The sequence below is a fragment of the Giraffa tippelskirchi genome, chromosome 14, assembly GCF_054371585.1.
Source record: "Giraffa tippelskirchi isolate mGirTip1 chromosome 14, T2T-mGirTip1v1.2.pri, whole genome shotgun sequence".
NCBI lineage: Eukaryota > Metazoa > Chordata > Mammalia > Artiodactyla > Giraffidae > Giraffa > Giraffa tippelskirchi.
Genome location: NC_137288.1, coordinates 44,896,946 through 44,914,139, shown reverse-complemented (window position 1 = coordinate 44,914,139; position 17,194 = coordinate 44,896,946). Strand labels below are relative to the sequence as shown.

General features: G+C 41.1%; 1 protein-coding gene and 1 non-coding gene across 20 annotated transcripts in view; both read right to left on the bottom strand.

Annotated features, from left to right (window-relative positions):
• Positions 1 to 17,194, bottom strand: part of OSBPL1A (oxysterol binding protein like 1A) — a 212,352-nt gene that overhangs the window by 100,238 nt on the left and 94,920 nt on the right. For 2 of the 19 annotated variants that reach the window (XM_081563221.1, XM_081563225.1), the window contains exon 1: positions 10,407 to 10,667. The exons of 13 other annotated variants lie outside the window; for them this stretch is intronic. Coding sequence is in view for 1 of the 6 variants with exons in the window: in XM_081563216.1 (XP_081419342.1) it covers positions 10,560 to 10,883 (324 nt within the window). In the remaining 5 variants the exon portion in view is untranslated. Of the gene's footprint in view, positions 1 to 7,174; positions 7,238 to 10,406; positions 10,920 to 11,182; positions 11,319 to 17,194 lie in introns of those variants that run through there. 4 more of the 19 variants (XM_081563223.1, XM_081563230.1, XM_081563216.1 and 1 more) reach the window with 4 other exon arrangements.
• TRNAC-GCA (transfer RNA cysteine (anticodon GCA)) lies at positions 13,921 to 13,993 on the bottom strand. Its single transcript has one exon. It is a non-coding gene; the product is annotated as a tRNA-Cys (tRNA).

Sequence of the window (17,194 nt, the reverse complement as noted above, 5' to 3'; positions counted from 1 at the left end):
GGAAACGCTAACGACAAAAATAAAGGTGGGAGGGGGAAGGCAGCCCTGGGAGCCAGGGTGGCCAGAGGACTCACCTGGGCAAGCGCCACTGGACTGAAGGCAGGTGTCAGGGAAGGGTGCTCCGGGAGGAGAGGAGCAGAAGTTCTGAGGTAGGAAGGGGCTCACCAGTGAGTCTGTGGCTCAACAGGAGGCCACTGTCCTCTGAACAAAGTGAGCTGGGTGAGAGGGAAGCAAAGGAGAGACCGGAGAGGCAGCCTCACCCCACAGGGCTTCATATGGGACTTGCGCCAGGCTCATTTCTGGGGGATATATTTTCAAGACAATACCAGAGGGGGCTCGGTGAAGAGTAAGAAGGAAGGGTCTGGGAAGGCTGACACAGGGTTAACTGTGGAAGGAACTTGGAGATGTCTGGCTTGGGGAAAGGAGGAATTTACAGGATGCTCCAAATAGCTGAGGAATTGTCAAGAGAAGTAGTTCCTTTTCAGGGCTACCTTCCCTGGTGGCTCAGAGGTAAAGAATCTCTGAGGAGATTTCAGGAGACTAGGGTTCGATCCCTGGGTCATGAAGATCCCCCTGAAGTAGGAAATGGTAACCAGCGCCAGTACTCTTGCCTAGAAAATTCCATGGACAGAGGAGCCTGGCGGGCTACAGTCCATGGGGTCGCAAAGAGTCAGACACGATGGAGCGCCTGAACGATGACGACAAATAGTTCCTTTTACTTTTCTGTGAAACAGTTGCAGAGCACAGATTTGAAACCATGAATTTGAAAAGGAAAAAAGAAAAGAAAAACCTCATCTTAATTTTTTAACTTTCTAGTATTTATCATTTTCCTACAGTGGAATGGGTGGCCCTAAAAGATTATCCATGTGTAATAGCATTGGTTGCACCTGGAAGAGCAGGAGCTAACATCCAGGTATGTCTTCCGTGTGTCAGACGCTGTGGCAATAAATACGTGGTGCGCCACCTCATGTAATCCTCCCACAATCCTATGAAGCAGGTTTTATTAATTATGAGGCAACTCAAGCTCACTGAGGTGACATGACCTGCCAAGGATCACAGAACCAGTAAATGATAGAGCAGGGGCTCAAACCCAGGTCTGTCTGACTGAGGCTCCAAGCCTGTAACCACTGGCACCCACCGCCTGTATGCCCATCAATGGCAGTGTTTATATGGCGTGTAAAAGCACCATCTGGCTGGCAGGAAGTTGGAGATGAAATTCTTGCAAAGGGAGGAAAATTAGATAGCCTCTAAGATCCCTTTTTATAATTTTGTGGTTACATTTTCCCAAGTTTCCATCTTATTTTTAAAATATTTCTTTGACTTCAGAGTTTATGGAAATTCTGTACTCCTAAATATGGCTAAAGATTAAATAATAATAATTTCACTACAGAATATGTTAAATTCCCTGTCCAATTCTAACACTTTAGAATTATCATGCTCTGGTCTTGAGTAACACATGTTACTTGATTACTTGATTACATTTACTCGATTACTTCCCTTGCACAACTGAAGGTAGGCCTGACTTTTCTCAAGTACAGCTGATCCTTGCACAATGTAGAGGTTAATCCACTGTTACTTATAATCCTCTTTCCATATCCAAGATTCCTTCACATCTGCTGATTCTACCAACTACAGGCCATGTAGTACTGTAGTATTTTCTATTAGAAAATAATGGCATGTAAGTGAATCTATGCAGTTTAAACCCATGGTGTTCAAGGGTCAACTGTGTATCAGTTTCCTTGTCTCATATTTTATACCTTCCATGATTCAAACGTATCTTCGCTTTCATTTTCCCATGCAGACAAAATTCTTTTCAACTGAGCAATTATCCTTCGAAATACAACAGCAAATCAACATTTAGTATCTAAAGTACAGAAAGATAATATTAAAGTAGAATACACATACATGGACTTAAACCAAAAGTCTAAAGTCCATGGAAACCTCAAGAATCATCCCTGGTTTGTGTGGCTGTTTTTTAGTGGCTGGTGGAAAAAGAGGGGACTAAGGAGAATTGAGAGTGTGCACCCTTCACCACACGTAAGCCAGGGCAACTTCTGAATGGTTTGACAAGTAAGAGGAAGCCCACTGCTCTGGAGGTCAATTATGAACCAATACAAGAAGACAGAATCTGGCAACCACAGGGTTAATATTTGGATAGAAAACAGGATTAACTCCACTTATAAAAAACTTTTTTTTTTTAACCCAATAGGATGGCTACCATAAGAACAAAAACAAAACCCAGAAAAGAAAGTGTTGGTGAAGATGCAGAGAAATTAGAACCCTTGCATACTGCTGGTAGGAATGGAAAATGGTACAGTCACTATGGAAATCAGTATGTTAAAAGTCCTCAAAAACTAAATAATAGAATGACCACATGATTCAGCAATTCCACTTCTGAGTATACACTAAAAAGAATTCAATGCAAAGACACAAAGAGACATTTGTACACTCATGTTCACAGGAGCATTATTCACAACAGCCAAAAGGCTGAGTCAACCCAAATGCAATACTGATGGATGCATGGATAAACAAAATGTGGTATATATACATACGATGCAATATTATTCAGCCTTTAAAAAAAGAAAAGACATTTTAACACAAGCTATAACATGGATGGACCTTTAAGGAATTATGCTGAGATAAGCCAGTTAAAAAAAGACAAATAATGTATGACTCCACTTATATGAGATTCCTAAAGTAGTCAAATTCAGAGAGACAAAAAAGTAGAACAATCATTTCCAAGGGCTGGGAGGAGAGGAGAATGATGAGTTATTGTTTGATGGATATAGATGTTCAGTTTAGGAAGATGAAAAGAGTTTTGGAGATAGATGGTAGTGATGGTAACACCACAATAGGAATGTACTTCAATGCCACTGAACTATACACTTATAAATGGTTAAGATGGTAAATTCGATGCTATGTGAATTTTACAACAAATAAAAATAATTAAACTTTTTCTGCAAATAAAAAATGTACATCTAGTTTGATTTGCATTAACGTGAAAAAAAAAAGGCTCCCATTGTAACATCCATTATATAGTGTAAGTTGGGTCCTTGCGATGATCTATTACAAAGTCAACTAAATATCAAAATGTGTATGTTCTTCACATACGATAAAACTACAGTTATTAAGTATAAATCTATTCCGAGCATTTTAACAACTATTTACTTAGAACTTATTACTTGCAGAAAATACTCAAATTACCGTCATGGCAACTGAATGCATTGAGGCCCAACCACATCCAGTCGGTTCACAAGAGAATGGTGTAATCCAGTGATTTCTAAACCATGAAAACAGAATGACTTCAGGCGCAGACTAGGGTAGGACCTACAAACAATGGTGCCTACGCAGATACCATGGACAAGTCACAAACCTGGGCTGAATTCTCTTAAGGCCACAACAGAAAGTGAAATACAATTATGACCTTTTAATTATCCACAAGGAAAAAAAAACAAAAACTGGTTCTTTAGGGAAAACAAACTCCCTCTTTGCCCTTGGCTCTAATTTCTCATTCAGTGTAATATATAGGGGATTAACAGTATTTTCGGGAAAAATAACCAATAATGCCACTTTCAGCTAAATTTTCTTTAAATGCCACTCAATAGAAATCAAAGGTGTAATTCCAACTTAAAATTCAGTGAGGGACATTTTTAAGAAAATCAAGAAAATATAACCCAGGCTGTAGCATTCTGATAGTCTCGTTTAATTTTAGGATGAAATTTAGAACATTTAGAGACATGGATAAATTCTATGTATTGCAAAAATGTGATCTCTACACCAAGCAAAATTTTCACAAAAAGATACAGTGTTTCCTGTTGAAGACCTGGAATACAGCTATTTTGTGCAAAACGTGAAGACACTGCAATATTCTTGGCCATCTGCTTATTTTTAAAATTGGTATCCTTTTGTTGCGCTGAGAAATTAGCTTATAAATGGGCACTTCAGCTTCGAAACAAGGTGAACTGTCTTCTCTGTAACAGATGAATTTTCCTAACTCAAGCTGTGTGTGATTAGTGGCTTGTTCTTCAGCATGGCAATTAGAGGCAGATTCCTGGTTCTGGCTCTAAGAGTAGCCCCTTCTAGCTACACAAACTTGGGGAGGTATCGAGCCCTCTCCCCAGACCCTACTCTCATCTGTAAAAATGAAGGAGAAGAGATTAACAGTATTAATCATTTCAAACTCTGTTGTTTGGAGGCACCATAGTGGAAGAGGTGTCTTTACTTTTCTCTCCGTTGTACACAGCCCATCTACCTTTGTTGTTGCTTAGTCGCTAAGTTGTGGCCAACTCTTTGCAACCCTGAGGACAGTAGCCTGCCAGGCTCCTCTGTCCATGGGAATTCCCAGGCAAGAATACACTGGAGTGGGTTGCCATTTCCTAGTCCAGAGAATCTTCCTGACCTAGGGATCGAACCAGAGTCTCCTGCTTGGCAGGTAGATTCTTTACCACTGAGCCACCTGGGAAGCTCAGGATCTACCTTAGCCCGCAATAAAACCTTAACAGTACCAGAGGAGACACTCTACAATCTAAGACTGAGCCTATGGATTGGTGATTTTAAACAACTCATCCATAACACAAAATAAAGTAACAAAAATAAGTGAAGAAAATACTGAAAGTTTAAATCATTTCTAAGAAATTTTATTAAGGAGAATTATATCCCCAAACTTCATTTGTAATGCAGTTGTTTAGACCCTGGAACAACAAAATCTCCCTCATATCAACATTTTCAGTGCAGGGTGATTTCTCAAGTGCCTCAGAAAGGCACAGTGTCCTGAATGCAGCAAATAAAACCACAGGTAAAGGAACAGATGGTATCGATGCAGTTTAGGATCCGGTTGCCACATGTAGCAACGCGCCTGTGTCTCCAGCCAGGGAGGCTGTGAGCTCCCCACCCCAGAGGATGAAGGCCTCCCTATGAATCCCGCTGAATCGCTGAGCAAAGCTCTGGTCATTCCTGCCACCACCTGCTTCTTCCCACCAGGGTTTCTCTGATCCAACACCCCAGCCCACAAACCACTTTTATGCCACTTCTCTGTCCCTGAATTGAGCACAAAAGCCTTTCAAGACATTTTTCTGAAAATTAAGCATGGGAAGGCTCTCTTACATCCAACCGACGGGTTTATGCTTATCTTATTTGAGTCTCGAACCAACTCATGAAGTAGAGAGAAGGGATCTATGTCAATAACCCTGTTAGACAAAAGGAATGTGAGGTCCTGAGTCACTAACACTGGAGACCACATTTCAGGACTCTAAATAACAGCAGCTCATACTCCACCATCTAGGCCACCTCCCTAGGCCTACCCTATCCTCTCCCTAACCCTGATGTCAGTTGGCCTGCCTAAGGAATAATAAAAATCATGAGATACAGAATGATGAACCTTTGAGCATCTAAAGGAAATTTAGACCCAAGTTACTGGCATCTTCCTCCTTTGTGCTGCAGCCAGGGTTCTAAGAAGGAAGGAACAAGATGGACTATGTGGAAGCAGATAATGGAAAAATTCTCCGGGTATGGAGGTGGGCTGGGGGTCAGAGGGTAGAAAGCTCGGGAGACAGAATAAAATAGTAGGGAAGAGGGGAAGGGAAGACGGTCATCCTTCTTCCACTGCACAAAGTATTTAGGGATACAAAAGAGGCGGTGCGAGGGAAAGAGGAAGAAAGCGAGCAGTGAGGAAAGTGAGGTGGGGAACAGAGACGGAGAGAAATGCCGAGCAATGAAAACAAGGAAAGTTGGAAAGAGAAAAAAACAAAACCAAGTCGCCAAAACCTTCCAGAAGTTTCAGGTATTTTAAATATTAGGAGGGCCTTATTCTACATATGGGCTTCCCTGGCAAAGAATCCACCTGCCAATGCAGGAGATGCGGTTCGATCCCTGTCAGGAAGATTCCCTGGAGGAGGAAATGGCAACCCACTTTGGCATTCTTGCCTGTGTAATCCCACGAACAGTCCATGGGCTGGCAAAAGAGTCAGCTACAACTCAGCGACTTAACAACAACAACTCTACATACATTAGCAGCCCTTAGTCTAGAATGATGAAGTCTAGGAAATATTTTATTCAAGCCCATAAAATAATCAAAATAATGGATAAAGCTAACCGTGATATATTCACTAAATTAGAAAACACTAGAATTAAACATATAACTTGAAATCTGGAAAAAAATTTTGAACACATTATCCACTTTAAGGAGACAGAGAATAAATGTATAGATACTCAAGGATAAAAGATAGAGATTACTACAGAAATTTAAAAGAAAAAGATGAACTAGATAAAATAATCAAAGCCTTAATAAGTCTTATCTTACAAAGAAAGCAAAATTCATTTGGAAATGGCCAAATATTAGAAAAAATGGGAAAAGATTAGAAAAGGGAATATATAATTACATAACAAACATAGGTGAAAAAGACAATAAAAGGATATTAAGAACTTCCTTATAACAACACATTTCAAAATCTAAATGGAAAAGGTAAAATTCCTTGAAATATATAACTCGTCAAAACTGACCCAAAGAGAAACAGAAAACTAAAATAGCACTATAACCATTAAATACATTTAAGTAGCAGTCAAAAAATTCACCAAGTTGGTTTTATAAGAAAACTCCACTAAATTTTTAAAGAATAGACCATTTCAATTTTATACAACTCTTTCAGAGAACAGCAAAAGGGAACACTCCTGAACTCATCATATGAGGCCAGTGTAACCTTGATATTAAACTCTGATGAGGACAGAACAAAAAAGGAAACTACAAACCATCTCACTTATAAACAGATGCTAAAAACCAAAAGAAACGAACTTGAGGCTAATGTTGAACATAATACATTATGACCATATTAAGTTTATTCCAGGTACACAAGGATGGTTTATCGCTAAAAAGAATCTAAAAATATAACTTGCCACCTTAACAAATAAAAGAAAAATCTCATGATTCTCTTGACAAATGAACATTTGGTAAGTTTAACACCCTTTCATGATTTAAAAAACCCTCAGCAATATAAGAGTGATAGGGAATTTCATTTATCTTATAAATGTTATGCACCAAATATTTTTAACAGGGAGTCATTAGATTCCTTTTAAACACTAGGGACAGGGGCTTCCCTGGTGATCCAGTGGTGAAGACTCTGCGCTTCCAGTGTAGGAGACACACAGGTTCAATTCCACATGCCTTGAGGCCAAAAAACACTTATCATGCATGAACAAAGATTCCTACCATCTGGGCTTCTATTTCAACACTGTCCAGAAGGCCCTACCAGGGCAGGAAGAAGAAAAATAAATAAGAGGTGAAGGACTGAAAGAAAGGAACAAAAGTGTAATTATCCACAGACTGTCTACAGAGACTGAATCCCAGTCTGTCTACATCATTTTTACTTTCTACTCCCCGCTCAATCGTCTGCTCACTGCAGCCAGGCTTCATGCTATCCTGCTTTGAAAACTCCCCTCATCAAAGACACCTGGCTACCAAATCTAACACACGAGTCTGAGTTGTTTCCTCGCCTCCTGTCCTCTGAGCTCCCTGGTCAAGACTCTGCCTTCTCAGGCTGCTTTTCCTCAGTCCGTTCCACCGGCTCTTTCACAGGTAGAATTCAACCCTTTGATTTCAAAGGACACTTCTCCCAAGTGATTTCACAGGACACTTCTAATCTCCTTCAGCCTGGATCACCATGTTGAACCCAGGTGACTCTCAATCTAAAGATTCCCAAGTTTTTACTGGACGAGTCAGGAGGACCTTATTTGCATGTCAGCATGTTCAAAGGTGAACTCATTCTCCCCTTTACCCTCTACGTCAGACTCCCATCTAGCCCATGGCTTACGCCATGAGTCTGTTATCTGACTTCACCTGCTTCATTCCTTTTATCCAATCTATGATCGGCTCCTAGTCATCTTGTTTATCTCAAAGTCTCCTCCTTCTCTCTGCTTTGTATCTTCCTTTCCTTGCCACAGCCACCAGCTGGGATCGGACTCTGATTATCTTTCTCTTGAATTTCTGCACCTGGCCGCCCTGCTTTCGGGCCTGCCCTCTAATCCTTCTCATAAGGAACAAATCTGATTAAAATCTCTCCCCTGATTAAAATCTTTCAGTGATTCTAACTGCCCCAAATAATCCAAAGTCTTCAGGTATGTTTGACAAAGTCTTTCAAGAAGACTCTGCTTCTATTCATCTAGCCTTGACTTCTCGTTACTCATTCCACTCTGTTCCAGTCTTAATGAACTGTTTGCTGGAATTCATTCCTTTCTCTTCCCCACTGGATATGCTGTGCTTTCTCTAAGAGCCCAGTCATCTGGCTCTTGAAGTAATCTCTTAAGTTTTATGGAGACAGACTGGTACAGCAGTATCTGATAAGGTAAACATTCTGTAAATACTTACTGAACTAAACAGAAGATTTTGCATAAAGTAATAGAGATCAAGTCCATTGTGGATTATTATAAAGATGTACAGGAGTTATATCTTTAACACTCTGAAGTTAAAAATGAGAGGAAAATTATGCCTGCCTATAACTCATTCAAAATTCTTTAGCTAGAGTAGAAGTCCGGCACTGCACTCTGATAAGAAAATGGCAGCAAACAACACAAACACAACTGTATGCAGGTTGTAAGTGTGAGACACAAAAACATATCAGGGTAAGTCTTGGATTACATCAAGCATCACAAGGCTAATACACACAAACCACACACTTCACGCTAATAGAAACCTTATGTATTTCTGTTCAAAAAGTTCACAAAAGTTATCAAAATGAAAACCAGCTTAATTGTACATAAACTTGGTATTTATTTAACTTATGTCCCAGCTGCTTCTAAGATTAGTTTGCAGCAGTATACTTCTGGATTATATACACAACAAGCTAAAAATCCAGGAATAATGCAGACTGAATAAAAATTCTAAATTTCTACTTTTTAAAGGAATTAGAAGTTTCTTTACAATCTTCGTGGAGTTGATAAACAATCATAACTACATAATCACAAATCAGTCCTTTTTAAGAAAATGTAAATAACAAAGTAAAAAACTATACAGAGCTTAAAATAGGATGCTGCACAATTATCTTACAAATTATGTACAATACTTAAAATGTGCTTGAACTGTATTTAATACTACCTTGATTATCAGTAGATGGATTTGATTTTAATATGGAAAACCTAATAAACTTTTTAATCCCGCCCCCCCATTCTGCACAGTAGACAACTAAGGGAAGGGAGATTATGTGGGCCACTTTCACCATCACAGAACTCCCCTGAAATTAACGTTTAAAGAGCTTCTACAGAGGGAAGCCTAGAGTTCTGCCATTATATTCACAGTGATACAAATCCCATTAGGCCCCCAATCTAGTAAAAGCAGCACGATGACAAAGGCTAAAATAGCTCTCGGGTCTTCTCGATCAGATTAAATATCTACTCAATTGAAGCTGAGCTAATTTGCCAAAGTCAACAGCTTCCGGGTCAAAATCAAACATTATTTAGCCCCGAGATTAACTCTGCAGTGTCCTCAAACTGAAAAGGAAATTTATATTTAGATCTCCAGATTCTAGCCTACACATTACTCCACCAACACGCATTTCAAGCATTTTTCTCTTCTGCAAAAGATTCCTGCTAAGCAATGCTGTCTTCTAGATGATATGCCTTCGTTCTGTCTTTGAACCTGATTAAAATTAACAAACTTTTAATAGCTTTAATAACTCTCAAAAGCTGCAGAAGCTCTTCTCTGGCATCTTCCCCAGTACCACCCTCCCTCCAAATCCAGGAAGAAATAAACAAAAAAAACCCCGCACAACAGAAAACACAAAACAACTAGCCACATGCGATGAATGCTGCGGAACGTGCCTCTCCACTGGTTTAGGCTACAAAGAAAGCCTATGAGTAATCAAAAATCGCTAATCAAAACAAAGTTAAAAGCCACTTCCCCGCTCCCCAACCCCAGTATGATTTCCCTTTCTCTTCTCAATCCACTCCAGCATTTCCCCCTCCTCCGTTTTTTTCGGGGAATTTAAGCAGCCTCTGAACAGCGGACGGTTAAGTTCATCTCAATGTCAGCCAGGGCAGAGACAAACGAAAAAATCACTAACTTGGAAGGTTATTTAGGACAACAATGTCTTTCACTGTCTTACTCCTCCCACTCCGGCCCTACTTGACCTACTACCAATAATGAGCCGAGAAAAATACCCGCTCAAGGGGCTTCCACTACCGTCCCCCCCTCCACCCCCGACCCCAGCGGCTCTTCCCGCAGGACCCACTGCAAACCCACCGCGGCCAGGCGGACAGGGTCCCCGGCTCCGCGCACCCCTCCCCAGGTGCCAGCGGCCGCGCTCCGCATGCTCGCGTCCAACTCTCCTCGGACCCATTCACAGCCCCCGATCCCGCCCGGCCGCCCCCCTCCCCGGCGTCCCGGAGCGAGGCCGCCTGGGCGCCAGCACTCGCCCACCCACCTGGGCCGGGGTCGGGGCTCCCCCCGGCAGCGCGCTCCGCCCGGCACAGCTCGCGGCTCCCGCACGAACGCGCTCGGCCTGTCCCTCCGCCTCCCCTCCAGCCCAGCTGGGAAGCGCGACCCAGGGCGGCACCGCAAGGTCTCTCTAAGTCACCTTCGCGCGGCCCGCCCCCGGCTCCCGGCGAGGTCGAGCAGGGAGAGAGGCGCGGCCCAGGACTAGCGCCCGGGCCGCCGAGGTCCGCGCTGGCCCCTCGGCCGCACCGCCGCCCTCCGGGGCTACAGCCAGCGAATGGCCTGTGGCGGGCGGCTCCGCGGCGGCTGGCGTCGTCCGTCCCTCCTCCCCGCCCCTCCGCCCGCCCGCTCCGCGGCACAGGTAGGGACCTGCCGGGAGAGCGGCAGGAGCGGCGCGCGGCCCGGGGTCTGCCCGACCGGGGTTCCGGGGAAGGCGGTCTGCTCCCCGCGCTCGCTCAGCGAGCATCCGCGGAGGCGCCGGCCCGGCCCTGGATCCGGCACTGTGTCCCCGCCCGTCCTGCAGACACGGCCCTGGCAACTTTTAAATCCGCCCCCAGGAAAGCAGAGGGATCCCCTCTTCTACAGTCTTCCACTTGAAGGTAACTGACACTCAGGCTCACACTGAAGAGTTAACTGAAAAGCCTGAGCTAGTCTGCACCTATTTTTTTTTTTTTTTTAATGCACTCCTTGGGCTTCTCTTTGAGCAATGAGGAAAACAACAGTAATTAACCCTACTAACGTGAAACGTACTAACATGAAACGTACTCGCGTGAAATAGATGGTTTGAGATTCTGGCCACGCTTCAAGGGTGGACGAAGGCGCAGTGGTCAGGCAGACCCGCCACGTAAATGCTATACTTCAGTGGGATGTTCAGGCTACTGAAATTCCTAATTATGAGGCTCTGTTGAAGAAAAACAAACCTTTTTGTTCCAACGGTAGTTTTAAACCTTTCTATGGTATATAAATCTGTCCTCCACGGAAGCAGAGGAATATTGAACAAAATTAAATATTTCGTTGACAAGATCCTAAGGCACTTTAAATTCACTCTTCTAGCAGTGAACATGCACTACAGATGGGAAATGTAAAAAATGAGACAAGGCCATACTTGGAAAAAGAGGAATTAATGTCAGTGAGGTTTCACAGTGTCTTTGAAAAGTCAGTTTGCTTTCTATTTTTTCTTCCCATTCTAAATTGGTCACTAAATATTACCATATTTTGAAAAGTCACATTTGGCACTAAAGAGGAGACCCTGCTACAGATTCTTTCTCCCTAGGCCCTAAGCATTAGAGAATGAATTTAGTTTACAAAAGTAGTACTAGGCAGCAAGAGGAAACAATGAACAATAATAAAGGCTACTTTGTTTCAGAAGGCAGTCTACAGAGCACCTAAAATGTGCCAGGCACTGTACTGAGGAGCTTCACATAAAACAACTCATTTGTATTCTCATTTTCAGATTTAGAAATGTAATTCCCAAACACATTAATTTGCTCAGAGTCCAGATAGCAGAATTAGATCCTGATTGGTCTGACCCAAAAGCCTGTCCTCTCTACTTGTGCATTCATTATTCATTTATTCATGTACATTTATTATGGACTGCAAGGAGATCAAACCAGTCAATCCTAAAGGAAATCAGTCCTGAATGTTCAGTGGGAGGACTGGTGCTAAAGCTCCAAAACTTTGGCCATCTGATGCGAAAACTGACTCATTGGGAAAGACTCTGATGCTGGGAAAGATTGAAGGCAGGAGGAGAAAGGGACGACAGAGGATGAGATGGTTGGGTGGCATCACCAACTCAATGGACATGAGTTTGAGCAAACTTTGGGAGATGGTGAAGGACAGGGAAGCATGGCGTGCTGCAGTCCATGGGGTCGCAGAGTCAGATAAGATTTAGCGATTGAGCAACAACAAAGTAAGCAAGCGCTATGCTAGACACAGATGCTACAAAAACAAGATACTTGAGTTCTAATTAAGTAAATATATAATCAGACAAGTAAAACATACACAATGTCATAAGCAATACAACAGCATGGAAGCCCTAGAATAGGAGGGACTTTAACTCAGTTTTGAAAGGTGGAACCTGGGGTTGGGAAATGGTAGCAGTTCTCCAATGGAGAGGAATCCTGAGAACTTTATCTTTCAGAATGGTGATGAGGAATCTGTGTGCTGGGTTAGGGGAGATAGACAACTAAGATACAGGAAGTAAAAATAATCTTTGATTAAAAGAGAAGATAAGGATGAACAAAGCAAACAGCTCCCTTATTTCCAGCTTGAGTTACCCAACAGGTAACTTTGGGTTGATCAACAACTCAGTTTTAGAGACTTGGTTTTGAAACGCCTCTGATGTATCCATACGTAAATGTCCAAAAGGCATCTGGATATACTGGTTCATAGCTCAGGAGATCCAAGGTGGAGATATGTGAATCATCATGGATCGCTAGGTTGAAGGAGTAGGTGAAATCATCCATGGAGAATACTGAGTGAGAAGGTCACCCCGGAAACCTAGGGACTACCAACATGCAAAGCACAGGCAGGAGAAAGATGCTTTAGAAGAAGACTGGGGAGGGGTGGCTATAAGAAAAGAGATGCCAGAAGAGGCAGGCATCATGGACATCACAAAGAAGCATTCCAAAAGGCAAGCAGTAGTCAATGGCAGATCCTTCAAAGGACAAGCAAGATAATTTAAAGGTATCTCTGATTTAGCAATAAGGAGATACTGGCAAGAGCAGGCTTGGTGGACCAGCTGAGCAATAAAAAAAGTAGAAACAGACGGTATCACGTTTCCAAAAATGGATCTGGAAAGGGATGCAGGGAGCTAGAAGCTATAAGGGAGAATTCAGAAGAGAGTAGCTGTTTTTGAAGCAAGATGGAGACAGATGTCACCAATTAAAGGAAAGAAGATAGATTAAAAAAAAAAAACCAACAACAACTGGAATCAGGGAGTGGTAGGGAGTTGATAGCATAATACAGTGATCACCTAATATTTAACAAAGAATTTTGCTTAGAATAGAGATGAGAGAAGGGTAAAGGCCTGAAAGATGTAAACACTGCAGATGAAAAAGGAGGGGATTAAAGGCCTATGAACAGCTCAGAAAGCTAAATGAGTTACACAAACCATGCCTTGACAAAGTCAGGAATCCACATGAGGGCATGAATTCTCTCCAAAGACTTTAGCATCTGGCCCAAGGCAGGAGTTCCTTTGGCTGGTTCCAACTGAGAGTCTGAATTGTTCCATTACACCACAAGCTTGGCATCACTACTGTCCCAACCACACATTTGGGTTAAATCTCTTTATCAGTCAGAAGATTTAATAGGAAAGTATAAAACATAGGCAAGTTTACCTTAAAAACTGATCAGACTGATCATATTGAGTGAGTGAAGTGAAGTCGCTCAGTCGTGTCCGACTCTTTGCAGTTCCATGGACTGTAGCCCACCAGGCTCCTCCATCCATGGAATTTTCCAGGCAAGAGTACTGGAGTGGGTTGCCATTTCCTTCTCCAGGGGATCTCCCTGACCCAGGGATTGAACCTGGGTCTCCCGCATTGCAGGCAGACGCTTTACCATTTGAGCCACCAGGGAAGCCCCTATCTTATTGAGGGGAGCCCAATAATACACAGAACCAGAAGGGCAACAATGATGACTTCTGAGTGACCTCTTAACCACTGATAGAACCCACTGGTGAGAAAAACTACAGAAACAATGATTCACAAACCCAGTTTCTAGCCTTTTCAGTGGAATTTGTGCACAAAGTTAAAGAAAAACCATAGCCATTATATTGTTATGTTTCCAAGCACATCACTCTAAAAACATATAGTAAGGTTCCCTTTTGGAGAAGGAAATGGCAACCCACTCCAGTATTCTTGCCTGGGAAATCCCGTGGTCAGAGGATCCTGGTGGGCTACAATTCCATGGGGTCGCAAAAGAGTCAGACATGACTTAGCAACTAAACAACAAAGGTTCCCTTTTAGTAGATCAATCACAGACGCTACAGCTTATTTTATATACTGCTGGGGGTTTTTTTGTTTTGTTTTTTTAACAACATAAGCAGTGTTATGTCATGTAAAATATGCCTACATAATGCCTCATTTATAGAGTGGTCACATGGATACTTGGAGTATCTAGGCCATATCAGAGCATCTCCAAGTAAGCAAAGAACATCACAGGCTAGAATGCTCCAGGTCCAGACTGAGGTCTGTGCTCATTGTCAACCCTCATAAAGAACATCTTATTCTTACTGTGGATGTAATTTTGCCAAGTTTGGTTACTACTGTTTTTCTTTTTAACAAACAGGCAATTAGTATGAGTAAATGAGAAACAATCAGTATTCCACTGCTAGAGATAGGCACTCAGCTGATATAAAAATCAGTAGAGAAAAAAATTTTAAACCAAAAGAGTATAAAAAGGAATTCAAAAAGCAATAGCAGGATTGGGCCATTTAATCAAAAAAGAGTCCTATAAACATTATCCCCTGAAGGTATCTCTGTATTAAGGCACAGAGTAAATATGAACATACAAAAGGACAATCCTGAGGCAGCCAGGAGAGATAAAGGATGAACATTTTAGTTTAAAAAGTTAAATGTGTAACATTTAGAGTAATTGTCCTCAAAAAAGATTAGAGTAAGAATTTTTTTTCTGCCGTTGGAGCTGGGATCACTTACATCTACTGATTCCTATTCTGTGCTGGGTACTATAGGACGTGTTTGCCAATCTGATCTCATTTACTCCTCAAAACACTCTTTTCTGGTTGGTTACCACTTTAAAAAGGAGATTGTATTTTAAAACTGAGTCAAAGACAGGGATTAAACAGCAGAGTCAGGAACTGGACTCAGGTCTATGAGTTCAAATCTTATCAATGCTCTTTGAATAAAATTTCTAGATGATGAAAATGTAATTTATGATTCCTGATAAATAAGGCATTATGGTGCATAATTATTCCACTCTGACCTCAATTAAGCTATTAAATTCCTATGTTGTAATCCTTAGCTACTTGATAAGACCAACTTCAGTGATACCATTTATCTTTCAAATATTTTGTAAGCCTTCTCATAGTCTATAATCATATTTCTCAGAAGGAAATCCATAGATTTCTACTTAGGGACCCATAGGGGTGATATTTCACAGAATTACAGGAAAAAAAACCACACACACACTTGAAGATACTCTGAAAGTTTGAGGCAATAAATGCTATTTACTAAACGAATAGATTGTGCCCTTTTGATATGCTGGTATGCTCTATTACATATTATTCATCAACACACATTTGATCGCCACACCCAACATTCAGGAGTTCATATATTTTCATTCTTTAAAAACTCACCCAAGGTCCTACAGTTGGTTAGAGAAAGACTGAGATTTAAAAAAGGTCTATTAGACTTTCACACCAGGGCTCTTAATGACTTTCTACATGGTCTCTCTTATTTCAAAGATGACATGATCAAAGTTCAGAGAACTTAAGCAGACTATCATCTCTTAAATAATAAGGATGGAAACACAATACAGTCATTCCTCAAATGGTCCAGTAAATATTCTTTATACCATACCACCTCCATCCAAAACAAGATAAAACCAATGGTAAAGACACGGAAGCACCAGGCATCAGAGAGAAGGGGTCATAAGTGTTCATTAGCATCCTGACCTATACTCAGGGCTTACTCAGGAACCATGCTAAGCATTTGGTCACAATCATCTTATTTAATCCTCATGACAAATTTTAAAGGCTTATTTCATTCTCATGACGAATTTTAAAGACTTAAAGAGGTTAATTAGGCTAAACTTTAAGCTAATATTCTTGTACATGTAAATTTCCACATGGAGGTGATTACCTAAGCTTTTTCTTTTTCTAATCAGTTAGAATAGGTCAGCTTCTTCAACAATTACATTACTTCTAATCTAGTGTTTGCCTTGCTTGAAACTATACATTCCTAAAACAAAAGAGCCTTCAAGACATTCTCCTGTACCACAGGAGATGCAAATTTAGTTTTACAATGTAATAAATGTTACCTAAATCATGTAACATCAAAATTTGTTGTGTTTGTTCTGATAGGATGGTATCATCCTATGTGGATTTACTGAAGTCACTGTATCATTCCTCATATAAACAAGCTAGAATATGAAATTCAGAAGCCACCAAAAATAGAAATGCTGAGAAGGGATGATTTCAAACATGAGATGACTCAGTCATTTAACATGCTTAATGAACAATTCTATTTTCCTATGGTATTTAACAGAATTCTATTAATTTCCTGTAAGTTTGTTTAAATGAATTCAGATTATTATTACTTTTTCTTTTTTGGCAACACCTCGCGGCTTAGTTCGCCAAGAAGGGATTGAACCCAGGCCCTTAGCAGTGAAAGCACCAAGTCTAGCCACTGAACAACCAGGGACTTCCCACACAGATTTTCTTATTGCCCAAATAAAATAATTACAGAATTTGTAGTACAGATAACAAACACAGCATTTTTAAAATTTCCTATTAATTCTCAAGGCTTCTATTCTAAAGATGGGAAAGCAGAATTTTAGATCCTTATATATAAGAGAAACATGTATATATGTACATATATATATATACATATGTATACATAAATATGTTTACATATTTATCCGTATATAAATAAAACCATTTTCATCTACCTTGTTTTACCAAAACCTCAACTCTAAACAAAAGGCACAAATCAACTGCAACAAGAATAAGAAACCGAGTGTCCTTGGACGGTGTCGTGCTAAGTCCAGTAAGTCAAACAGAAGAAAAACATATCCTTTGATTTTACATATATGTGGAAT